Source organism: Piliocolobus tephrosceles, chromosome 20 (genome assembly GCF_002776525.5).
Source record: "Piliocolobus tephrosceles isolate RC106 chromosome 20, ASM277652v3, whole genome shotgun sequence".
Classification (NCBI taxonomy): Eukaryota; Metazoa; Chordata; class Mammalia; order Primates; family Cercopithecidae; genus Piliocolobus; species Piliocolobus tephrosceles.
Genome location: NC_045453.1, coordinates 57,277,613 through 57,304,719, shown reverse-complemented (window position 1 = coordinate 57,304,719; position 27,107 = coordinate 57,277,613). Strand labels below are relative to the sequence as shown.

General features: G+C 44.3%; 1 protein-coding gene across 11 annotated transcripts in view; it reads right to left on the bottom strand.

The window, feature by feature from the left end:
• Nucleotides 1-21,941: 21,941 nt before the first annotated feature.
• Nucleotides 21,942-27,107, bottom strand: part of SLC23A2 (solute carrier family 23 member 2) — a 149,839-nt gene continuing 144,673 nt past the window's right edge. For 9 of the 11 annotated variants that reach the window (XM_023217916.2, XM_023217923.2, XM_023217924.2 and 6 more), the window contains one exon: nt 21,942-26,765. In XM_023217916.2, the coding sequence (XP_023073684.1) occupies nt 26,533-26,765 (233 nt within the window). In that variant the 3' untranslated portion in view covers nt 21,942-26,532. The remainder of the gene's footprint in view (nt 26,766-27,107) is intronic. The other 2 variants (XM_023217926.2, XM_023217927.2) reach the window with 2 other exon arrangements.

Here is a 27,107-nt window from a genome sequence, read left to right as displayed (position 1 = left end):
ACCTCATGATCTGCCCTCCTCGACCTCCCAAAGTGCTGGGATTACAGGCGTGAGCCATCGTGCCCAGCCTATAAGAGGTACTTTCAAATGGTTTAAGTCTGAGTGAGTTGGTGACATTTAGATTTATGGCTTTTAATGTGACTCCATTTGTTCTCATAAACTTGAGAGACCTAGGGAAATCTGAGTAACAAAGATTTTGTCACTGAACTCTACAAGTGTATCTTTCATGGGGCAGGACTATCTTAATTGAAAGAGTTCATTTTATCCACCACTAAGAAATTTCCATAGCATTTAAAATATTTATATCACACAGTGTCTGGATCCATCCTTGCAGATGGGAGAGTGGATTGAAGCTCTCGCTCAGCTGATACCTAGGAAAGCTCATGTGCACACGTCTCAGGCCCCAGACAGGAGACCTATCTTACTAGGTTTTCCCTCTTCAGTTAAAACACGAACAGGTGCTGGTAAGAGAAAAAACGAAAAGAAAAGGACCTAAAGTACATAATCTAAACTTATTCATTTCCACCTTTTGTCTCTTTTCACAAAAAGTGTTTGATAGACAGCCTCAAGGCTAAACGCTCTCTTGGCCACCTTCCTGCTAAACAAAGTGCTTATAAACAATTTGGTAACTGAACCATGTTTCAAATTAGGTGGGATATGTCATATAATTTTCCTAGGAATCCATTCAAGTTTTTTTAACCCCAGGGTTACATCCCACCAAAGCTCCCCTTCCATTTTTGGAAGGAAATACCAATTACTTGGTGGGAAAAATGTTACCCCATCAATACAAATTGCATACACATTCAAAATTATAGATGATGATATATATATATACATGGTGAAACTATACAGTCTGTGTTTGGCATAGAAAAGTCCAAACTACCACCACACCCACCACGCACACACATAACTCTATTGTTCAGAGCTTTCCAATAAGCCAGAAAGAGACTTCTTGCTAACATTTGAGAAAGACTTTGTCTTGGATAGATGATAATTGGGACCAAGAATTTTCTCATGAATTCAGTAACTTAATGAAAAAAAATTATCTATAAACAATTACTCCAAGAAAAGTTACAGGCCAGGTGCAGTGACTCACACCTGTCATCCCAGCACCTTGGGAGGCCAAAGCACATAGATCATTTGAGACCAGAAATTTGAGACCAGCCTGGGCAACATGGCAAAAACCTGTCTCTACAAAAAAAAATTTTTAAATTAGCTGGGCGTGGTGGCGCTTGCCTGTACTACTTGGGGAGCTGAGGTGGGAGGAGCACTTGAGCCCAAGTGGTCAAGGCTGCAGTAAGCCAGATGATGCCACTGCACTCTAGTCTGGGCAACAAAGTGAGAGCCTGTCCAAAAAAAAAGCAAGCAAGAAAGCAAGCAAGCACAAAAGACTGAAAGAAGACAAACAAAAGAAAAAAGAGAGAAACTACAAGTATACCAGAGAAGAATTACAAGACAAGGGAAAGAAGAGAAATATAAGCTACCAGGACTCAGGAAAAAAGTGAAAGAGAAGAATAAAACTATCACAGAAATGAAAGACCCAATGAAGGAGCAAAACGCTATGAAAATTAAGCTAGAAGCCTGTAAAGTACATTTCAGAAAAATGAATGCAGTAACATGGAGAATAACAGTGAATTTTAAGATGAGAAGAAATAATAGCTATGGAACAAATACAGAAGAAAGTCAACATATGTATAATTGGCATTCAAATATATACATTAAAAAAACTTCCCTAAACTGAAAATGTGAATTTATAGATTGAAAGACCATACTATATTCTGGGAAAATGGATATAGTTTTTTCTAAACTATGCCCAATGTATGTTTACACCCAAATGTATGTTCCTTGAGATATGAGAATGGGGATTTTTGTCCTTTTTTGGAAGCAAGCTGTGTTCCCAATGCTTAAAATAATGCCTGGCATCTAGGAGCCCCCAGTGCACATTCACTAAATGAATTGCTAAAGGAACAGATTAACTAATACCAACATATCCTAATAATATTGCCCTAATTCAAAGATAAAGAGTTTTTGGTTACTCAGTAGAAAGATCAGATCATCCAACAAAAAATAACACCATGTCTTTGCTATTGTGAATAGTCTCATCAGGGCCAAGTGTGGTAGCTCACACTTATAATGTCAGCACTCTGGGAGGCCAAGACTGGAGGATCACTTGAACCCAGGAGTTCGAGACCAGCCTGAGCAACATAGTGAGACCCTGAATCTACAAAACAATTAAAAAGTTTGAGAAAACAGTGCTGTGATGAACATATACACCATGGAATACTATGCAGCCATAAAAAAACAAGATCTTGTCCTTTGCAGCAACACGGATGGAGCTGTAGGCAATTATCCTAAGTGAACTAACATAGTAACAGAAAATCATATACTGCATGTTCTCACTTAAGTGGGAGCTAAACACTGAGTACTGGGGCCTACTTGAGGGTGGAGTGTGGGAGGGAGGTGAGGATTGTAAATAGTTCCTATCAGGTACAATGCTTATTATCTGGATAATGAAATAATCTGTATACCAAACCCCTGTGACACTCAATCTACCCATCTAACAAACCTATACGTGCACCCCCGAACTTAAAGCTAAAATAATCAGATTGACTATAAACATCAGCACAGCAAGATTCAAAGCTAGAATACAATGAAACAATCTTGTGCCACATATGCTCCTATGGTGTCCTCAGAGAAAGAAAACATGATTCAGGAACTTCACATCAACCCAAACTGTAGTCCAAATATAGAACATGCACATATTTTCAAAACTACAAAAATTCAGCTACCTTGAAGAAAATACAAAAAGACCAAGTTTAGTAAACAAATGAGAAACAGAAGCAAAAATACCAGTAGTGAGCCCTGAATACATTTATGTTTCGGGATTGCAATTAAAACAACTATTGGAACTATGGTTGCAAAACAAAATGATGTTATAAACCATTATAAAGCAGAAACTGTAAAAACTAATGAAGGTAAGAATGTGTTAAGTATCTTGATTTTCTCATTTTTTGTAGTTGAAGGCCACGGAAAGATATGTTTAAAGTCTGTAGCCCAGCTATTAGAGATACAAATAAGTGTGAAGTTATACAAGAATCCTCTAGAGAGAGGCTGTTGGCCAGGGGTAGCGTCTGCTTCTTTGGTGGTCTTGGAGCTTGAGCAGCGTTGATGTCATTTAGTGTGGGGGGACCAAAGATAATGAACAAACTGCAAAATGCTTGACTGTCTTGAACAAAGACGATTTTTCTCATACAAACACTCACAGTGTCCCTATGGAGCAGTAAAGCAGTAGAACTAATAATAGCAATAACCAGCCCAAACTGAATGGAGGAGAGAAGAGAGAGGATTTGGGAGAAAGGGGTTTTGTCATTACTCTTGGTGAAGAGTCAGTTGATTGCATCCTAAGAAATGTAGGATTAAATAAATTATATACAAATATGAGTGTTCTTTTGTACTATTTGACTTCCTTTTGTTCCATGTGCATGTATTAACTAGTCAAAAAAAAAAAATAATTAAGCCAAGGCAAGAGGATTGCTTAAGGCCAGGACTTTGAGATCAGCCTGGGCAACATAGAGAGACCCCATCTCTACAAAAAATTAAAAAATAAAAAATTAGCCAAACATGGTGGCTTGCACCTGTCACCCCAGCTACTCAAGAGGCTGAGGTAGGAGGCTCACTTGAGCCTGAAAGGTGTACACTTCAGTGAGCTGGAATTGTACCACTGCACTCCAGCCTGGGTGACAGAGTGAGATCCCAGCTTGAAAAAAAGGGTTAAAAGGTAAAGATCCTAGGGGCAGGGAAGAGGGTCAGGGGGAAGGCAGGTAGGAAGAGGTGAGCTGAGGAAGCAAGTCATTTTGATGCTGGAGGGGGTGGATCCTGAGAAAGTGTCCTGCATGCTGCCCTCTCTCTAGAGTTATATCTAGAAGGATGGGAGTGGACAATAAGACCCTCAGATTTCATAAGAGTTTGGGATCTGAAGGTAGAGACCTGCCCCACTTCCCATCAGTCATCTGGTTTAACATGGTACCCATAGCATAGGGCTGTCCAGGCATCTTTGGCAGCAGAGGGACCTAAGTAGACCCAGAGAGCTTCTAGGGGTTGCAGGATGTTATAGGAGAGCAGCTAACATTTCCCATAACCCTGAGAAGGGCATAGAGGTCAGATGGGAGAAAGTTGGGGACCTGAGGGCACCTCATGGTTGGAACAAGGGGACCATGAGTCTTGTCAGGGACCACATGGAAGCTCACACATCTTGGGAGTAGCCAGGGAGGAAGAATGCTGTGCCCAGAACCATGATAACACCCACGTTCCATCAGCCCACCACCACCGAAACAGAGACGAGACCCTGGCGAGAAGGTAAGAATGGGACTGCAGAAAGGAACATTTCAGAATTAAGTGAATTTTAACCTAAAATGACCACATTTCTCAGAAATTGACTAGCATGATTTTTGCTGTCGGCCAAACGGAGGTTCAAAGTAGAGATTAAATTTTTTTCTTTTTTCTTTTTTTTTTTTTTTTTTTTTGAGATGGAGTCTTGCTCTGTCACCCAGACTGGAGTGCAGTGGCGTGATCTCGGCTCATGCAACCTCCACCTCCTGGGTTTAAGCTATTCTCCTGCCTCAGCCTCCTGAGTAGCTGGGACTACAGGCGCCCACCACCATGCTCGCCTAATTTTTGTATTTTTAGTAGAGACGAGGTTTCACCGTGTTGGCCAGGATGGTCTCGATTTCCTGACCTTGTGATTCACCCCCCCCTCGGCCTCCCAATGTGCTGGGATTACAGGCATGAACCACTGCGCCCCACCTAAATTATATATTTTTTTAAAGTTTCAGGTGCTCTGTGTGGAGGTTAAGGGTGGAGACCGGGGATGTAACGCAGTCACCACACAGAAGCCCACAGGAAGACAGGACTCATTGTAGAAGGGGAGGCCTCGCAAAGGGAGTAACAACTGGGTCAGGTCTTAAGGGTGAGATGGGAAAGGACATTTTAGGCAGAGGCAGCAGCACGTTCAAAGCCGTGAGGGAGCCTGGCTCAACCAGAGAACAGCGTGTGGTCCAGCGTGACTGGAACAGAAGGTGGGAGGTGAAAGGCGTTTCATGTTCCACTTATGCAGCCAAGAAACAAAATTCAAGACAAGTCAAGTTCCCTGATTCCTGTGGTGTTTCAGGGATACAACTCACCTTCCCCTATGTGTGTACTTGGTCCAAACTGTAGGGCCAGACGGGGAGCCAACGCCACCTCTCATGGTGATGCAGAGCCGGCTGAGAGGAGCCAGCTGGGAGAAGTTTCTTGGAGGACAGACATGCTTCCTGGGCCAAGAAATCTCAGGAAGAAGCCAGGGAGGGGAGGGCTGGAGACAGCACAGCCAGCAAGACTGGTCCATTGACCCGTTCCAGCCTGTCATGAGATGCCTGAGACGCTGACCCTCCGCCCAGAGCTGGCCAAATCTCTGCAGATGCAAAGCCAACTCCCAGGGCTTTACCACTTTGAGAACTTGACCGCCTATCCTTCCTGCCCCTGGCCCAGCCCACCCTCTTCCATGCACAGAGATGAACATTCAGCATGTTCTCTCCCACACTTGACCTAATCACTTTGCTATGGAGACTTCCCCGACCCAGCAAGCAGCCCCACGCCTTCCTGCTGTGCTCTGATTGAGAACAGGCCCAAGCTATCCAGGCCTTCCAACAAGCTTAACCTCTTCCTCCCCAGACTCAGGCAACCAGGGAACGTGGGGAGGAGAGCCTTGAAGCAGCTAAGTGACTCAACAGAGAATGTAACTACGATATCCATTCAATTGGCTCTTGTTCTGAAGGAATGATGACACTGTACCCAGGCAAGCAGGGAGGAGACAGACCTAAGATGAGATGGGAGAGGCCATGTCATGCCTTGTATTGCAGGGCATGATGAGGAGCTGGGGGTTTGTTCCTATTGCAATACGATGCCCTTGAATCACGGATTTATTATAGGAGTTAGACCTTATGTCCTTGCGGGAAAAGCTGGTGAGGTAAAACCTGTAAGGATTACTTGAAGATCAGAAAGATGTCACAGGGGAAATAATGGAAAAAAATCGATGGAAGGCTGTTCTTTGTGTGTAGTGGTAAACCTAGGTCAGCCAGGGCAGGCTACAAAGAAAAGCTTGACACGAAGTGGGAAAAAGCAAATATGAATGGAGACCCAGGAAGCCACAGCAAAACCCATAAGGACAAATTGGAACCTGGCTGTCTTTCATACATCCAGGATGACCTACGGAAGACATCTGTGGGTTGGGCACAGGTGGCTGACGCCTGTAATCCCAACACTTTGGGAGAGCGAGGCAGAAGGATTGCTTGTGCCCAAATGTTCAAGACCAGCCTGGTCAACATGGAGAAACCCAATCTTTACAAAAAATACAAAAATTAGCCAGGCATGGTGGTGCGTGCCTGTAGTACCAGCTACTCAGGAGGCTGAGAAGTGAGAAGATTGTTTGAGCCCAAGAGGTCGAGGCTGCAGTGAGCTGTGATTGTGCCACTACACTCCAGCCTGGACAACAGAGTGAGACCCTGTATCCAAAAAATTAAAAAATTTTAAAAGCCCTCAGAGCTGCACATGTAGGAGGTCCAGTGTGAGGAACAGGAGCTGTCGGTCTGACTGACCTCAGGCAGATGAGGCCATGGGGATGGGGACAGAGGCAGCTGTAGTGGCATCTAAAGCCTGCACCCATCTTCCAAATGTAACAGCTGCTGCTGCTGCTGTCTGTCTCTTTCCAAATCTTGCACAAGTTACTCCTGTGGCCAGCCCTGACCTGGACGCACCAAGGGGAGGGAATTCTGGGAGATATGACTCTAGCTTAGCTTGGTTGACACAGTATGAGCTACTGCAGAGTCCGAAACAGAGACGGAGTATAGAATAAATTGAGAGCTTTCTGTAATTCTAGTTTTGTTTAGTGTTACAAACACACTTGTATAAACTTAGCATTGTTTCTGAGTGTGGTTTTGAGAAATTTTATTTATAGAAGAGATGGCATAGGATTTCTTTGTTCCCAATTTTTTTTTTTTTTTTACATTTCTTCCTTTATTTGATAAGTGTATTTGCCTTCTGTTTTTCTTCTTGAGATCTACACACTTAAACCCTTTAATGACTAGACTGTTAGACGTACTTGATCTTAAAAATTGATCTTTAGAAAAATTACAATGGGATGCCATTGAAATCATTTAAACTAGGAAAAGATGCAATTGAATTTACAATAAAAATATCACAGTGGCTGCCGTTTATACAATGGAGTGGCAAGGGGCAAAATTAAAACATGCAAACTGTTTAAGAGATTACTATGGAAGTTAAGAAACAAAACTGTGGTCATTTGGACTACAGCGGTATATCAGTCAGCTATTGCCACAATATTGCTGTGTGACCAACAAGCCCCTTAAAACAATGATCATTGGTAGGGAGCAGTTGGGATAGCTCTGTTTCCAGCTGCAGCTCTGCCCTGTATGTCTGTCATTCTCCAGGGCCCAGGGGCTAGCCAGTGCGTGTTCTCTTGATGATGTCTGAGGTGCAAGACAGCAAGCCCTGCCACACAAGCACATTTCAAGTCTTTGTGACATCTCATTGGCTGAAGTAAGTCAACATGGCCAAGCCCAAGGTCAAGGCATATGGAAGAACATACCACCTCTAGTGGGAGGGGCTGCAAAGTCACATGGCAAAGGATATGGACTCGGGGTGAGTGAAGAACTGAGAAAAGTGATGCAATCTACTACTGGAGTGACAGTGGATGTGTAGAGACCAGGATAGACTCTGGAGGTGGTTGCAAGAAAAACCCACGACATGTGGTGATAGATTGAGTATGGAAAATGACAGAGAAGAAGGAATCACTCTGACAGCCAGGCTTCGAGAGAGGCTGATGGGGCTGGAGGAGAAGCATCTTTGGTGGAAAGGCAATCTTCCAGTTTGAAAGGCATCCCATGGTGGCTTCAGGTGAGCAGAGGGCCCTACATTCTGGAACTTGGAAACAAGGTCCAGGTAAAGGATTAGCATAGTCATTGGCTTCTCAAAGCCTACAAAGTGCTCTGTGAAGTATTTGCTTGTGGCAATAACTTGTGACACCACAGGAGATCTGCCCTCCTTTCCCCAGCCCCACAACCTGACACAGACTTCTGAAGGCACCAGACCCCATGTGATTAAGTTCAAGGGGCATCATGCTGCCGGGTGAGAAGACGATTCTCACTCAGGATCAGAGAGGCTGAAAGGAGATAAACTGCATTTGGGTGGAGGGAGGGTTTTTGCTATTTCATTTTGAGAAAATTATTTTTAGAAGTTTCAGAGTAATGTGCAACTTCTTCTTACCTCCACTCTTAGGGGGAGACATCTGTGAAATTCAATGTAATTGTGGTGTGTGTCATAGTTCCTTCAAATGCAGACACTGAGACATAGACTCGAGTACAAGTTGTAGAGCTGGAAGGTGCATGGTGGGGAAGTGAAGGACCCCCCACATGGGGTGTGTGGAGCAGGTTACCATCGTGGGACACTGAGAGGGCACAGTCCCACGAGAACTCTGGGAGAGTGTAGAGCATGGTTCTGCTACCCCACTTGAGGGAATAAAGAGCTGACACTGATCCCTTCAATTATGAATTGAAGGCTGCCCTGTGGGCATTATCCCCTGGCACTTCCTGTGTTGATCAAAATGTTCCCATGAGCAGTTGCAGTCAGGTGAGTGCTAAGAGGAGGTGGATGGACACTACCAGCATCTCCCATAGTGGGGAAAGAGGTCATCCTGTCCATCACATGGAGAGCATGAAAAGGTACTCTCCACCCTGCAACGCAGCCAGAGCCACAGGTGTTGGGAGGAGGGACAATAGTGATCACTTCCAGAGTTTCTGGGAGCCATGGATTCTCCCTGGGATGGCCTGATGGAGAGGCACCTTAAGAGAGCATTCCAGGGATACACATGGATTGTTCACCTAGGGTGGGATTGACAGGGGGGTGGAATGTGACTTCAGTTCTGGGGGAAGTGTCCCACTCAAGAATGCAGGTTCTTTGGCTATTCCAGATGAGAGAGGCAGCCTAAGTGGCCCTGAGGTGAGAGAAAAGGTCACCTGGACATCAGTAGCCACAGAATTACTGATGTGTGTGTTCCTGCCTCTCCCACTTCTGGGGTACACCTGCCTTCGGTTGAGCAAACTCCCATGATGCCCAAGCCTTAAGCAGAGGAAAAGTAAAATGTACAGATACTTGTCAGTGTTGGAAACTGTCCTCTGCAGTTGCAGGGGAATGCAGGTGGGCCAGGGGGATAGAGAACAGGAATCTGAATGCACAGTCAGACAGGGTCATGGAACACCCCGCCCCCAGACACTATACCATGGCCCCATGCTCTATGGGGCTGGTGTGCCTATAGTGAGGGGGAGGAAATTAGTGGGTGGGGTGTGGCAGTGGAACTGTACCCAAGAGATCCTGAGTGGGACTGGAAGCCCCCTACCAAAATGCCTGTGCTGGAGAAGACCAACGGAAAATTCTAATGAATTCTCAACATCAAGAGAACAATCATAAAACAAATGTTTCATTTTTGAAACATTAAATTTGTGCTTCTGCTACCTTGGATGAGAATACGAACCATGGCCGTGGGGAGAGTGGGCAGCCTGAACAGGAAAAAGACCTGAGGTAGAGTCTGCTAGTTGGGGGTGGGAGCTTCCCTTTAAAACCTTTCGTAACTTCCCCCACCTATAAGATTATGTCCTGAAGGTTCATCATGGCTGATGTCTCAATTTGGCTTCACCCAACAGCAGCCCCTGCATATTATCTATTGCTACAGAACAAATTACTGCAAAAGTTTGCAGCTTAAAACAATAATAAACACTCATACAGTTATTGTGGGCTATGGATTTGGGAGCAGCTCAGCTGAGTGATTCAGGCTCAAGGGCTCTCACTGGGTTGTCATCAGGATGTTAACTGGAGCTGCAATCATCTGAAGGCTTGACTGGGGCCGGTGAATCCACTTCTAAGATGGCTCAGGCACGTGGCTATTGTCAGAGGGCCGTGGTTCTGTCCCATGATAGGCATGCTTGCATGTATCCATGGCATGACTCAAAGGAACAAGGTGGAGATTTGTAAAGTCTTTTATGACCCAGCCTTGGAAAACACACATCACAGCTACTGTAGTCTATTCCTTAGAAGCAGTCACTAAAGCTGCCCATACTCAAGGGGAGGGAGGAATGTCAAATAATTTATGAATATATTTTGAAATCACCACACCTTGAGACAAGAACTTGGGTGCACACAGTTTATTTGGGATGTAATCCTAGGAAGCACCAACAAGGGAGTGGGGAGGTGAAACAGTGGAGGGAGGAAGGCCCATCAGTGGTGCGATAATGAGCAGGATCCCCCTGTGGGTAACTGCAGCTCAATCCTGTAGGTCTTCTGAGATACTGTGTGGAACATTCCTCTGAATCATCCTATCAGAGGGTAGAAGGCTGGGGCATTTTCCCACTAAGTCCCGCCTTGCATTGTTGAGATTAAGTTCCTGCCTCCCTCACTTCCAGGATATACCTGCCGTCAGTTCAGGAAATTCCCATGATACCCAAATCTTAAGCAGAGGAAAAGCAAGATGTACAGATGCTTGAGGCAGGAAGCTGTCAGTGTGCTGGAAACTGTCCTCCTTTGCAGCTACAGGGGAATGCAGGGCCAGAGGTATAGAGAACAGGGAGAGAACATCATCTGCTGCGGCCTAAAAAGCAGCCCATTAGCCAGCCCTTGCTGGAGGCTCCATTTTCATTACTTATTTCTCTCTGGTTCACACTGTATGCACCAACAAGGCTGAAGCACTTGTTGCTCCCTGCACCAGCTCTGCTGTTTTACACTTCCTTGACTTTGCTCAGTCAGCTGTCAGACCCCAGCATGAGCAAAAAATTAGAAGAGTTTCTAGAAAGAGTTGAGAACAGCACCAAAAAAAAATTTCTGGAACTAAAAAATTTAGTTTTATCATGAATATTTACATACACACAGTAAAACATAATAGACCTCCATATGCCATCAGCCAGATTTAACAGCCATAAAGATTTTGCCACACATCCTTCATCAACTTCTTGTCTTCTCTAAGTATTTTTTCCCATTAACCTTTAAAACTGTGATAAAATGCATATAAATTTTCCATCTTAACCATTTTTAAGTTGATAGTTCAGTGGTATGAAATACATTCATAATGCTGTCATCACTATCCATTTCTAGAACTCTTTCATATTGTAAAACTGAAACTCTGTCCCCATTAAACAATAACTCTCGGCAGGGCGCGGTGGCTCACGCTTGTAATCCCAGCACTTTGGGAGGTCAAGGTGGGCAGATCACAAGGTCAGGAGTTCGAGACCAGCCTGGCCAACACAGTGAAACCCCGTCTCTACTAAAAATACAAAAATTAGCTGGGCATGTTGGCGGGTGCCTGTAATCCCAGCTACTTGGGAGGCTGAGGCAGGAGAATCACTTGAACCTGGGAGGCAGAGGTTACAGTGAGCCGAGATCGCACCACTGCACTCCAGCCTGGGAGACAGAGCAAGACTCCGTCTCAAAAAACAAAACAAAACAAAACAAAAACAACAATAACAAAAAAACAGTAACTCTCCATCTCCCCCTTGCTCCCATCCCCTAGCAACCGCCATTCTACTTTCTATGATTTTGACTACTCTAAGTACCTTATATAATTGGAATTATATAATATTTGTCTTTTCGTGACTGGCTTATTTCACTTAGCATAATGTCCTCAAGGTACAATGCAGATAAATGTACTATAGGTCAGAATTTCCTCTCTTTTTAAGGTTGAGTTGTTATCCATTGTATATTTATACAACAATTCACTTACTTATCCATTCATCCATAGGTTGAATGGATTTGCTTATTCATTCAACCCGTGAACACTTAGGTTGCTTCCATTTTTTTTAACTTGTGAATAATGCTGTTGTAAACATCAGTGCACAAATATCTTTGGGACCCTGCTTTCAGCTCTTTTGGGTAAGTACCCAGAAATGGGATTGCTGAATCATATAGTAATTTTTTTTTTTTTTTTTTTTTTTGAGACAGTCTTGCTCTGTCACCCGGGCTGGAGTGCAGTGGCGCAATCTCAGCTCACTGCAACCCCCTCCTCCCGGGTTCAAGTGATACTGCTGCCTCAGCCTCCTGAGTAGTTGGGATTACAGGTGCCCGCCACCACGTCCAGCTAATTTTTGTATTTTTAGTAGAGACGTGGTTTCACCATGTTGGCCAGGCTGGTCTCGAACTCCTGACCTTGTGATTCACCTGCCTCAGCCTCCCAAATCATATGGTAATTCTATCACTATTTTTTTGAGGAACCACCATACTGTTTTTCATAGTGATATACCATTTTACATTCTCACCAACCGAGCACAAGGATTCCAATGTCTCCACATCCTCGCCAACATTTATTATTAATATTTTCCATTTTTTTGACAGTAGCCATCCTAATGCACATAAAATGACATCTCATTATTGTTTTGATTTGTAGTTCCCCAGTGATTACTGGGGTTGGACATCTTTTCATTGTTTATTGGTCAATTGTATATTGTATTGTATTCTTTGAAGAAATGTTTATTCAAGTCCTTTGCTCATTTTTGAATTGCGTTGTTTTTGTTGTTGTTGAGTTATTAGGGGTTTTCTAAATGTTCTGGATAGTAATCCCTTATCAGATATATGATTTGCAAATATTTTCTCCCATTCTGTGGTTTGGCTGTTTACTCTGATGGTATTATCTTTTGATCCTCAATTAAAAAATTTTTTATATAGCCCAATTTTGTCATGAAGATTTTGCCCTATGCTTTCTTTTACAAGTTTTATAGTTTCAGATCTTACATGTAGTTCTTTGGTCCATAATGAATTAATTTTTGTATATGGTGTTTGCTAAGGGTTCAACTTATTATTTTGCATATGGATATCTAGTTTTTCAGCATCATTTGATGAAAAGACGGTCTTTTCTCCTAATAAATGGTCAAAATAAAAACCATTTGACTGGCCTGGCGTGGTGATTCACGCCTGTAATCCCACCATTTTGGGAGACTGAGGGCGGGGGGGATTACCTTGAGGTCAGGAGTTCGAGACCAGCCTGGCCAACATGGTGAAACCCCATCTCTACTAAAAATACAAAAATTAGCTGGGCGTGGTGGTGGGTGCCTGTAATCCCACTACTTGGGAGGCTGAGGCAGGAGAATAGCTTGAACCTGGGAGGCAGAGGTTGCAGTGAGTCGAGATCATGCCACTGCACTCCAGCCTGGGCGACAAAGCAAGACTCCGTCTTGGGGAAAAAAAACAAAAACAAAAACAAAAACAAACATTTGACCGTATGTGTGAGGGTTTATTTCTGGGTTCTCTATTCTATAACATTGGTCTATCTGTCTCTATGACAGCACCACACTGTTTTGATTACTATAGCTTTGTTCAATTATGTATTTTAAAGCACATTTCGGACACCATGTCATATCACCCCTACATATTTCAATGCACGTCTCTTAAAAATATGCATGTGCTCTCCTCTAACTACAGTTTGACACATGCTTTATCTATCGACCTTTTTTTTTTTTTTTTTTTTTTTTTTGAGACCGAATCTGCCTCTGTCACCCAGGCTAGAGTGCAGTGGCATGATCTCAGCTCACTGCAACTTCCACCTCCCAGGTTCAAGCAATTATCCTGCAATTAGCCTTCCAAGTAGTTGGGATTACCACGCCTGGCCAATTTTTGTATTTTCAGTAGAGACGGGGTTTCGCCATGTTGGCCAAGCTAGTCTTGAACTCCTGACCTCAAGTGATCTGCCTGCCTCGGCATCCCAAAGTGCTGGGATCACAGGCATGAGTCACTGTGCCCAGCCTTTTTTTTTTTGAGGAGGGAGTCTCGCTCCGCTGCCAGCAGTCCCGCGAGATCTTGGCTCACTGCAAGCTCCGCCTCCCAGATTCATGCCATTCTCCTGCCTCAGCCTCCTGAGTAGCTGGGGCTACAGGCGCCCGCCACCACACCCGACTAATTTTTTGTATTTTTAGTAGAGACGAGGTTTCATCATGTTAGCCAGGATGGTCTCTCTCCATCTCCTGACCTTGTGATCTACCCACTTCCGCCTCCCAAAGTGCTGGGATTACAGGCGTGAGGCACCGCGCCTGGCCTGTGCCCAGCCTTTTAAAGAGCTCAGTTATCAAAATGTAATTTTTTTATGGCACAGGATCCTGCATACAAATGTAACTTTTAAATTAAAATATTTGGTTGATGAATTAAAGGAAAGGATGGCCAACACAGGAAGCTAACAGACAAGTGGAATAACAAGTACTGATTTTAAAAAGTAAATAAAAAATAAAACAGCAAACTAAGAATCTTTTCTACTAGACTAAGATATCACTGACATGTCAGAGTAAAAAAGTTATGGACATGAGAAACATCAAAATGTACTGTACCTTAGAATGAAATATCTCAGAAAAGAACTCCGTCTAAAAACAAATGACTCAGGCTGGACGGTGGCTCATGCCTATAATCCCAGCACTTTGGGATGCAAAGGCGGGTGGATTGCCTAAGAACAGGACTTCAAGACCAGCCTGGGGAGCATGGCAAAACCTCATCTCTATACAACATATTAATATGAAAATTAGCTGGGCGTGGTGGTATATGCCAGTAGTCCCAGCCATTTGGGAGGCTAAGGTAGGAGGATCCCTTGAACCTGGCAGTTCAAGACTGCAGTGAGCTGTGATCATGCAACTGCACTCCAGCCTGGGTGACAGAGCAAGACATGTCTCAAGAAAAGGAAGGAAGGAAGGAAGGAAGGAAGGAAGGAAGGAAGGAAGGGAGGGAAGGAGGGAGGGAGGGAGGGAAGGGGAGGGGAGGGGAGGGGAGGGGGAGAGAGGGAGGAAGGGAGAAGGTGAGGAGGGGAGGGGGAGGGGGACGGGGAGGGGAAGGGCCGGGAGAGGGGGGAGGGGGAGGGGAAAATACCCAAATGAGTCAAAACAGAGATCTCAAGTTGAGACAGAGTAAAGAAAAGAGGAAACAGTGGTGAGCAATGGACCTTTCAAAACACACAGTGAAATCTAACAGAATAATACTCTGTATAAAATTGCATAGTATAAGTACACAGTAAGAATTTATAGATAGAAGACAGAATACGAGAGAAATTCAAATAATCAGCTCAAATGAAGAGTATTACCTTATCTCTGCAAAATTTAGGAGTTATGCCACACATGATGGCTCACACCTGTAATCCTAGCACTTTGGGAGGTCAAGGCAGGCAGATTGCTTGAGCCCAGGAGTTTGAGACCAGCCTGGGCAATATGGTGAAACCCCATCTTTACAAAAGATGCAAAAATTAGCGGGATGTGGTAGTGCACGCCTGTCGGCCCAGTAACAGGGATGCTGAAGTGGGAGATCACCTGAGCCTGGGAGGCTGAGGACTATTTGCCAAGATTCAGCATGGATTTGCCTTATTGTAACAGAGACAGATAGATAGATTAGTGGAACAACCAATCACGAATATAAATTCCAGGAGCATAAAACACTTAAATGTAAAATATTAAATGATAAAGATCAAGAATGAAGTATCGGACTACACATAAAACCTAGGGATGGAGAAATTATCTAAACCAAAACAGGAAACCCACTTGCTCTGTGGATCCAGATAGTTAACTAAGCATTTATAAAAGTTTTTTGTGTATTATGGATATTCAAATCTGTATCTGTATTGCAAATATTTTTTCCCAAATTTATTTGTGTTGACTTTTCTTTAATTATTTCTTGCCAAGAAATAGCAATAGACAAATAAATTTGGAAATAAATATTTGCAATACAGATTAAGAGTTAAATACCCATAATACACAAATAACTCTTACGGAATAAAAGATAACCTAAAAAACAAATGGCAGATGACCTGTGCAGCAAACCACCATGGCACATTGTTACCTGTGTAACAAATCTGCACATCCTGCACATGTACCCATGAACTTAAAATCAAAGTTGAAGGAAAAAAAATGAAAAAGAAAAAGAAAAATGGTAAAGAATATGAATAGAAAATCCATAGAAGGGCAAATTGAAATGGCTGAGAAATAGAAAAGAACTACTTGAACACATTAGCGATCAAGGAAACACAGCTTCAAGGAGATACCACATAAGGTACCATGAAATATGTTATATTTATTAGACTGACAAAATTTAAAAGATAACAGTATTATTGACAGAGATGAAGGAGTGAGGAATCAGGTAAGGTACTTTCATACTTTCTGGTGGAAATGTAAATTATTATAGTTTTTGGAAAGCAATCTGGTCACAACATCCCTTAAAATTTAAAATACCCAGCCCGGCATGGTGGCTCACGTCTATAATCCCAGCACTTTGGGAGGCCGAGGCGGGTGGATCACCTGAGGTCAGGAGTTCAAGACCAGCCTGGCCAATATGGTGAAACCCCATCTCTATTAAAAATACAAAAATTAGCTGGGCATGGTGGCTTGTACCTGTAATCCCAGCTACCTGGGAGGCTAAGGCAGGAGAATCACTTGAGCCTGGGAGACAGAGGTTACAGTGAGCTGAGATTGCGCCATTGTACTCCAGCCTGGGTGACAGAGCAAGATTCCATCAAAAAAAATAAAAAATAAAAATAAAAATACCCATACTATTTAGCCCAGCAATACTACTTCTGGGAATGTATTTTATCATTTGTTTAAACCTGGATAAAACAATGTTTGTTATAGCTATATGTGATGGCTAAAAACTAGGAATATGAATCTCTCTTAACTTTAATAAGCTATGGTGAATCCACAGCAAAGAATATTGTGAAATCATCAGGAAAATTAATTAGAGTAATACCAGCTAAATTGTAGGGATTTCCACAAGATATTGCTCAGTAGACAATGCAAGATGCAGAAAAGTGTGTATGAGGCCAATGACAAAACATGAAGGAATATATATGTGTGTGGTGTGTATGTGTGCGTACATGTAGAATAGCTAGCTAGCAGGATGTTGACATGGCTATGATCATGGAGAAATGTGTGAATGATACCAAGCCTGTTGCTCACATGGAGCAAGGCAGGAGGGTGGACAGAAGGAGAGCGGGATAGCAGAGGAGAAGCAAACAGAAGAGATGAAAAACAAGCTGTACTAAAAAGGAATCCACGTGCATAAGATCTTGGTTGTGTTAAATTGTATCTTGATGCATAAAATATTAGATCTGTATCTTCCCATTGGTAGAAACGCCCACACTATATTGTCAAGTGAAAAAGGCAAGTGGCAGTGTGGTATACTTCTATGTATAAGTGATACAAATTGGGATTTTGAGGCTCACAGTGCCTCAAAGGGGTTGGAAGGTTGGAGCGGCAATGGAGGAAGTCTTCTTGTCGTTTTGCTGGGGGACGTGTCTGGAGACAACATTGGTCCAGTTAATACAAGGGCTGCCCTGGTGTGTGTGTAGGTTGGGGGAGGTGTGGGGGTGGTCATTGTAGACTTCTGGGTACAGCTCAGAGGCAGATGGGTAAATCCCACCATCTGTGTCATTCCTCCAGTCTGAACCTGTGGTTCCAAGCCTGTTTTTTCCCCCAAGGATGGAAGGTTCTGGAAGACTTTGTCTACTAAGCCATGTCATTTGTTAGGCAAAACCTTTCCCATCCTGGACAAAAGGTAGCAATACATATGAGGTGGCTTCAACACTCTCATATTTATACTGAGATATATTTGGCTGCAAATGTTATTTTAATGTCAAGCACAATCTGAGGAAGTACAAGTTTTCATATCAGTTTCAGAGAAGTACAGAGGATTTCCCACTTCTTGTGATACAGACTGAATGTCCTTTATTTAAAATGTGTGGGACCAGAAATGTTTTAGATTTTGGATTTTTTTCAGATTTTGGAATATTTGCATTGTACTTACTGGTTGAGCATCCCTAATCTGAAAATCTGAAATCCCAAATCTGATATGCTTGGTCTCAATGGTCTCTCATGCTCACGCTTTGAGCATGTCATCAGTGCTCAAAATGTTTCAGGCTTTGGAGCATTTAAGGTTTTGAATTTTTGGATTAGGGATACTCAACCTGTATCAGCAAATACAGGCATGTGTTGACTAACAACAGGGATATGTTTTGAGAAATGTGTTGTTAGACGATTTTGTTGAGTGAACATCATAGAGTGTTCTCACACAAACTTAGATAGTATAGCCTATTACACACCTAGGCTACAGACCTACACAGCATGTTACTGTACTGAAAACCGCAGGCCAGGGGTCCTTAACCCCTGGGCCGCAGACTGGTACCAGCCCGTGGCCTGTTAGGACTAGGCCACATAACAGGAGGTGAGTGGCAGGCGAGGGAGCATTACTGCCTGAGCTCCGCCCCCTGTCAGATCAGCAGTACATTAGATTCTCATAGGACCGTGAACCCTATTGTGAACCGCGCATGCAAGGGATCTAGGCTGTGGCTCCTTATGAGAATCTAACTAATGTCTGATGATCTGAGGTGGAGCAGTTTCATTCTGAAACCGTCCATCCCCTCACCCCCCAAACCCATGGAAAAAATTGTCTTCCACGAGACCGATCCCTGTTGCCAAAAAGGCTGGGGACCGCTGCAGTAGGCAATTGTAACACAATGGGAAGTATGTTTCTCTTTAATTTTTTTTAAGACAGGGTCTTGCTTTGTCACACAGGCAGGACTGTAGTGGCGGGATCTTAGCTCACTGCAGCCTCAACCTCCCAGACTCAGGTGATCCTCCCACCTCAGCCTCCCAAATAGCTGGGACCACAGGCATGCACCACCATGCCCAGATAATTTTTCAATTTTTTGTAGAGATCAGTTGTTTTTTGCTTTTCCTGACATATGACAGACTTTTGTAAAATATTTTTAAAAACAAACTGGGCATGGTTGCTCATGTCTGTAATCTCAGCACTTTGGGAGGCTGAAGTGGGCAGATCACTTGGGCTAAGGAGTTCAAGACCAGCCTGTGCAACATGGAGAAACCCTATCTCTACCAAAAAAAAAGAAAAAAAAAAAAAAAAAGCCAGGCATGGTGGCATGTGCCTGTAGTCCCAGCTACCAGGGAGACTGAGGTGAGAGGATCACCAGAGCCCAGGTCAAGGCTGCAGTGAGCCGAGACTGTGCCACTGCACTCCAGCCTAGGCAGTGGAGTAAGAACCTATCTCAAAAAAAAAAAAAAAGCAAAAAATAAGCCCAGGTATTTTAGTATTACATAAAATGACTGTGAAATTGCTTAGAAACTTTTATGAAGTTGGTAAGACTCCATTTCTGAACATATCTTGTGGCAGTCTTTAACAATCCCAGACCACACTTTGGAACACCAGTGTCATAAACAGGACATATGAGGATTTTGGTTTGACATTTAATCTGACAATCATTTAACTAAATGAGTGTGGTTCATTTGTAGTTATTGGTACATTTGGGCCTGTTTCTAGATCTCACATCTATATGTCCTCTTTCCAACACCATAGTGATAGGGCCTCCGATTACATTGTGATATTATGGATATTTCTTTTTTCTTTCCTGTGGTCCTGGCTAATTTCCAGTGATCAGGCTTACCAATATATTTATTGCTCACCTTCCCTTCAGTTATCTCCTACGGCACTTCCTAGGTTTGTTTCTCTTCAAGTATTTTACCCCAAAATATTAAAATGTGGGTATTCAAGTGGCTAGACATAAAATTCTAAGTTCCAAGTTCTTTTCCTTCAGTTCTTAAAAAATGTTGCTGAAAAATCCGATGCTGATTGGATCAGAGCTCTTGAGGTTTTGATTCTGTTCATTCTCTCTGGAAGCTTTCAGAATGTTGCCTTTGTTCATCTTAAATTTTACTACACAGTAATGAAAATGAAATGCACTACATTAAAGAGATGTATCAACATAAAAGTATCTCATGAACAAAGCATGACAACACATATCTTATTCCTTTTACATCATGTTCAAAACCATGCAAAGCTTAATAGATTACTTGGGGGTACCGTTATGTGACAAAATTGTGAAGGAAAGGAAAGGATAAATTCAAAATTTAGGGGTAGCAGCTCTTGATGAGAATGAAGATGCAGTAGAAGGGTTCAGGGGGGAAGGGTGTCTGAAGCACTGTTAATATGCTGTGGTCAGAGCCGGGGGTGGAAACGTGGGTACTCCTTATTTTTTAAATACCTTACAAAATCTTTTGCATGTACCTAACTTCAGGTAAAATAATCCCCCTTGTGATGGACTCGCCAGCAGCGGTTCATAGGTCAGGATTTTGGGAATGGTGGCAGCTGGCTGCAGGTCTTGCAGGAGTGGCTGCAGTGGTCAGTCATAGCTCAAGGTGCCGGAGAAGAACCACGGGTGGAGATGGGGATGGGGTAGTTCTAGGTTTGCCCTAAACCAGGGTCGTCCAATCTTTTGGCTTCCCTAGGCCACACTGGAATAACTGTCTTGGGCCTCACATGAAATACACTAACATCAGCTGATGAGCCAAAAAAAAATTGGCCAGGCATGGTAGCTCACGCCTGTAATGCCAGCACCTTGGGAGGCTGAGGCAGGTGGATCACCTGAGGTCAGGAGTTTGAAACCAGCCTGACCAACATGGTGAAATCCCATCTCTACTAAATATAAAAAATTAGCCAGGCATGGTGGTGGGCGCCTGTAATCCCAGCTACTTGGGAGGCTGAGGCATGAGAATCCCTTGAACCCGGGAGACAGAGGTTGCAGTGAGACAACATTGTGCCACTGCACTCCAGCCTGGGCAGCAAGAGCAAAACTCCGTCTCAAGAAAAAAAAAAAAAAGGAATCGCAAAAAATCTCAGTGTTTTAAGAAAGTTTACAAATTTGTTTTGGGCAGCTTTCAAAGCCATCCTGGGCAGCATGTGGCCTGAGGCCTGTGGGTTGGACAAGCTTGCTCTAAGTGAAAAAACACATCTAATCACCTCTGGACCCATCATTATGCCCCACCAGGGAGCCAGACTGCGGATGGAATGGAGCTGCTCTCAGTCCCCAACAACTCAGCATTTCCTGGCCCTGTCTGAATACTCAGCCTCAAAGTGGGCATGGCTGGTGAGACCCTCTCCCTGGTCACCACTTCCAAAGTGTCTTCCACCTCCAGATGTGTTACTGTGATAACAGACTCAGAATTTCACCCCCAGAGTCCAACATGGGCGCACTAACTTTTTGAGGCCTCTGAGACTCTACTTCTTCCTTCCACATCCTCGCAAGAGTCCTGCCCACATCTCTGGTTTCCGGGAACGAGGACTGATTGTCCCTTTCCTGTAGCTTTCATTGATCAGTCTGCCAGGCACCTGACAATGACAATGCTCATGAACTTGTTGAATTGAATTTCTTATCAGTTGATTTCTTCCCCTAGGTGATGACTTTTAACTAATTACCATCGGCTTTCTGTACCTGAGGCTTCCGTATCCTTGGATTCAACCGAGGATTGAAAATAACACAATAAAAAGGTAAACAGAGAAACAATACAGTATAACAACTATTACATAGCCTTTATATTGTATTTGATATTATAAGTCATCTAGAGATGATTTAAAGAATACAGGAAGATATGTATAGGTTATATCCAAACACTCTACCATTTTATTTTTTTGAGACAGTCTCACTTTGTCATCCAGCCTGGGGTACAGTGGTACGATCATGGCTCACCGCAGCCTCGAGCTCCTGGGCTCAAGCAATCCTCCCACCTCAGCCTCCCAAGTAGCTGGGACCACAAGTGTGCACCGCCATGTGTGCCTAAGCCTTTTTAGAGACAGGGGGTCTCACTATGTTGCCAAGGCTGGTCTCGAACTCCTGGGCTCAAGCAATTCTCCCGCCTTAGCCTTTCGAGTGCTGAGATTACAGGGTGAGCTGCCGTGCCTGACTTACTATGCCATTTTATATCAGGGACTTGAGTAGCCTTGGATTTTGGTATCTGAGGAAGTCCCGGAACCAATCCCCCACAGATTCTGAGGGACGACTCTTTTCTTAAAGAGTAGCCCAAGAAGGAGGTACGTGAAGAGCAAAACTGTGTCCAGGAGAGCTTTTATTTGTACGGAACAGTTTTAAAAATACAGAATAAAATAGCTTTATCTCTACTATTATTCACAACATCTGGTCCAAATATTACATATTTTTAAAATACTTAAACGTTTAATGAAGCCATGTTAGAAAAACAATATGAAAATTCTTTTTAAAAACTCCATAAAAGAATTACACATCTCAAAAAACAACCCCACCCCAAATACCCTCGGTATGCAAAATAAAAATAAAAAAACAAAACCCCAGAAAGGTATACATAGCCAAAGTCAGTCACAAAAACTCAAGGAAAATATAGGCATCCCCACTGTTTTAAGAACAGTCAGAAATGTATTAAGGTGTCAAATGAAGACTGTTACTAACGAACAGAAAAGGAGAGTCATTTGAACTGTCAGTAAGATGGCAACATGGGGAAGGGTGTCCTGACTGCCTGGAAACACGCACAGCAATGTTAAGGACGTGGGAGGGTAGAGTGATGTTGAAACACAGTCAACACCAACCAGAAAGGATGGGAATGCCTGTGAGGCTGCTGAAAAGAGACCCCCCAACGCTGGCAAAATCGGGTGGCCCTTCTTGCACTACTCAGGTTCTGACTGCAGGAGGGGCAGAGGGTGGTCGATGTCCTCGTCCCTGTGTCTAAAGAAGTAATGAGGGGACAGGGTACAACAGGCAGCACGTACATAAGTCCCTGGGCTCTTTTCTAAAGCCAAGGGGAGGCTCCCTGGAGAAGCGAGCTTTGTGAACGCTCCGGCCCGGAGCCGCACACGAATGCAGCGTGCAGCAGGTGTGGTTGGGCGTGCACAGCTGGCGTCCAGTGACAGCCATGCCAGGCCTGTGCCTGTAGCGAGTGTACACCCCATGCATGGCCACCCCCAGGATGCTACTTCTTCTCTGGCCAGATGGGTTCTGGAATGAGGCTTCTGCTATCGCTCCATATTCACCTTCAATCTGGCCTGGCCACTCCCATGGCATCCGTATTACTGAAGATGAGACTTGCCAACTTTAAGTTGCTAGTACCAGTATTTCAGCAGGGACATGAATGAAAGAAATAACACCTTAGCTCATGGTCATAAAATATACGTATGGGAAATAAAGTATACACACGTACTAGAGATTCATCAATGGAGAAATTCTATCATCACATGACATTGTCATGAAAATTATATCATTCCCTCCCTGGAAAACTGTGACTATTATCCTGGGTAGAAATGTTATTTTGCTATATGGAAATACTGCAATATTCATGCATAAACCAAGTTGTCATCATGAAAGTCAGTATTCTACAGTATAAAGCAAAACCTGTGTGTGAATTTGTTACCATGAAAATGGGAAACCATCAGGACCTATGATGCTTCATTCTGGCTTGCCTTGATCAGTCCCAAGAAACTAAAAGTTAGCATTTGAAATCCTCTTAACAGATTCTGAAAGTAAATGTATCAGTGAATCTACATTTAACTACCTAATGAGAATGGAAATTGCTTACAAAGACTAGAGTCACTTCCCATTATTCTGTGAAGCAGGGGTGGGGGTTCCCCATCCCCCACTGTGAATACGGCATCACCTCCTGTCCGTATTCACACTGTCTACGTTTCATGTTGGGATCACCCACACAAATGCTTTCTTTTAGGGACCAGGCAGGTGACCTGGGAAGGTGGTGAGGAGGTGGTCTCTGTGGAAACTGGAGACTAACTGGCCTGCAAGAACATTCACATCCAAAATATTTTAGAACACTCTACAGGCAAAACAAAGTATGGGGTGGTGGTTCACAGCCCCAGCAATGCAGGCCAATGATGTGAATGGGAAGTGTCATGACACAGACTGCGGGTGGCCACCGTGTCCCCCAATATCTCCCCTTCAAGTGTGTGCTTAAACCCAATAAGCAGATGAATACGTTCTTTTTCTTTCAATTACAAACTTTCATTCTGTAGCATATTTTCTAGCAGGAGAACCACTTCCTAAAATGGTGTGTGTGTGTGTGTGTGTGTGTGTGTGTGTGTGTGTGTGTGTTACATGTTTGAGTTTATTAGTCATTAGGGGACTCCAAACACTCAAGGCTGTGCACAAAGTACCAGACTCAGCAGGGGCATCTAGTCAGGCTGCTCTCTTTGCTCCCTACCTCCTATCCCCTTAACCCTCCTCAGACAGAATATCGGGTTGGCCCCAGTGGAATAAGAACAGGAAACTCTCATTCCAACAGGAGTTGAAAGTGTAGGGCTTCCTTCCCCGTGTGAAGGCCCACAGAGGGCATCCCACACATTAGCGGAGTTGAAGCCTCCTGATGAAACCCGGCCCAAGGAGGGGCTTCAGAAGGGAGTGGGTTTCTGGATGGCTAGAGCACACACCTTGAGCGTCATACAGTGGAAGACGCCCAGTCAAGCTGAAGAGAAGGTGCCCCTGGATCACCAATGGCTTTCAGGCTTTTATTTAGATATGTGGTCTTTCTGCTCACCTGGAGAGCTAGAAGATTGCCAATCTCTGGGATGTTTAGCAGTTTACCCCATTGTTCGGAGCAGAGAAACTGGAGATGTTGAGCAAAATCCAAACAGAAGGAATTGAGAGCAACTCAGTGCAGGAGGGCTGCCAGCCTCAAGGGCGTCCCAAGGCAAGAGGGATGGAAACCATGAGCCAGTGTGCTTCTAATGTATGCATCAAAGACACATTTAAAAAAACATACAAAATTAGATGTAATTTAGCATCTAAGTTCTTTACTTAATCTGCAGTAGGGTTTTGGCAAAATAATGCAGTGGCTCCAAGGTGTTCTTGCCAGAATAAACCTTGAAGCCCCAAACTTCCAGGAGTGAAGGCGGCTACAGTGACATGGCAATGCTGCAAAGACAGCGCCGCAGCACTGGAAAGCTGAGCCAGCCTGGGGCCGAGGGGGACAGGAATGCACCGTGTGGACACCAGGCTGCCAAGAACCATGCTCTGCCGCTGGAGACAGGAGACAGGCACCTACGCAGCTGACCAAAGCTCGACCAGGCCAACGGCCACTGAAGATGCGGCCACCTCATGAAGCAGGGGTACTGCTTCGTATCTCAGGCTTTTTCCTTCTCTGAAAAACTTCAAACCAAACCAACAGGAGTCATTTCTCAGGAAGGATTTAGTGTTATTAATTAGAACTCTCTTAAGTGAGACGGAGCCTGTTGGCTGTTTTTATCATCACCTTTGGCCACCACCCTCACCTGTAAAATCAAGATCTAATGAACGTGCAACATGGCAACCCACAGGAAGTCTCCTTAAGCCACGATTGCCAAAAGCGACTTTCAACAGAAGCCCTGGAAAGTGGGACCAGCTGGCCGTAGACCGTTCCACGTGGCGGCTCTGCATGTTACCTGCCCCAGCTTCCCTTCTTCACTAAACAAATTCACGTGTAACTTGACCCATGGTTTCTGGGCTCTGGTCCAGTAGTCAGTTTTGATAAATAGGTTAGGCATTACAGTATTTACACTTTCATGGTATCAAGCAATACAAAACACAACCACAACAATGGTTACTGGCCTTCAAAAGCCGTCACAACAAGCTTCCCTGATGGCATCCACAGCTTTACAAATGCTGGTTCTTTTCTTGATGCGTGGAAGAGTGGGGTGGGGGACAAGGAATAGAGATGCAAGGAAAAAGGGTCACATGGAAAACACTGATTTCCAAAATCTGCTATAGTCAATAACATTAAATAGGAATAAAACCTTGTAATTATAAGACGCGCGCGACAATAACATCCACATGACGGCAGAGCCAAGACGCCCATCAGCTTGTGTGACTGGTGCCTTCGGTGGCACTCTACACTCATCACACTGGCCAATAGTGATAAATGCCAGAGAGGGTGTCTCGGCCACTGGTGAAGTGAAAAGAGGCCAGTGTGCACGCGCTGGCCTGGTCAGGGCCAGGGTGGCCAAGAGAAGGTGCAGCCGAGAATCAGATATTGGCTTCAGAGTCCTTTCCTTTTCCCTCCAATGCCCCAAACAGATGTTCATTCAACATCTGTGCAGGGCTTACCCATGGCCCGACCTGGGCACAAGGCAGCCACGCCACTGTTTTCAGGTCAGCAGCCTCCTCCTCCAGGAGATCAGCGACAACAGAATCGTGCTGGGCCAGTCAGTCGTGACAGCGCGAGGATACTGGTGCCCCTTGGTCAGAGGAGGTCTCTGCGGGCACAGACGAGGGTCCAATGACAAGGAAGCAGGTCCAGGGGCTTTGGAGAGAGAGAGAGAGAAAGCCCCTGGACCCTGGAGGTGGCTTCCAGGAAAGCCAGCCCTGGGAGGTGGAAGGGAACTGAAGCAAGGAATTGCTGCAGATTTTAAATGCCCACTCCCAAGGGAGGACTGGAACTTCAAACTTAGTGACCACGGCCAGCAATGGACACTCTCAAAGGGCAAGGGGTCAAGGGCTTAAATAAGGAGATAGGCGAGACACCGTATCAGGCACCATCACCCCCGCAGAAGAAAAGCGATTCACAGTCTGTCTTAGCTCTGGGGCGCAGAATGTAAATGTAGATACACAAACATGTATTTTACTTCTTGTTACCCAGCAAGGAACTACAGATACATGCCTCACTGCGGCCAGGCCACAGGGCACAGCAAAGGCTATCCCGTGGCCTGGGAGTCTTCGTCTGAACTCCGGCTGTTGTCGCTCTTCCTGAGGCCTTTCCATGTGTAGCCCACGAAGGTTGGACTGATGGGTAAGTAGCTGAAGCATCTGTATTTTTTTATAATGTTCATGCCAAATGGCAAATTGTACGACTCCATGCCGTCGAGTGATTTGTTCCCTTTGCCCACGCCCTTCTTCCATTTCCGGATTCCTCTTTCCTCTGGAGTACCTGTCACACACGTCCCAAGATGAAACAAAGGAATGCTTCATTTAGCAGCTCTACTGAGAATGAAACTGTCGTTACACACACACACACACACACACACCCCTACAGATCAAACCTGCCCAGGTGACAGCAAAGAACACCTGCGGAGTTGAAGGTGCTCAGCTATCCAGTGCCCAAACCAGAAGTCTAAGAAGCACTAACCTCTCCATGTCCCTCATTCAAGCAATCACCTAGTGGTCTTCCGACCTGCCTATTCTTCTGTGTGACCCATATTCTCAATTATCACTGTTAGGGTCCAGCCCAGGCCATGTTATTGCTTTCCTGGTTCATTCTATTGGTCTTCCA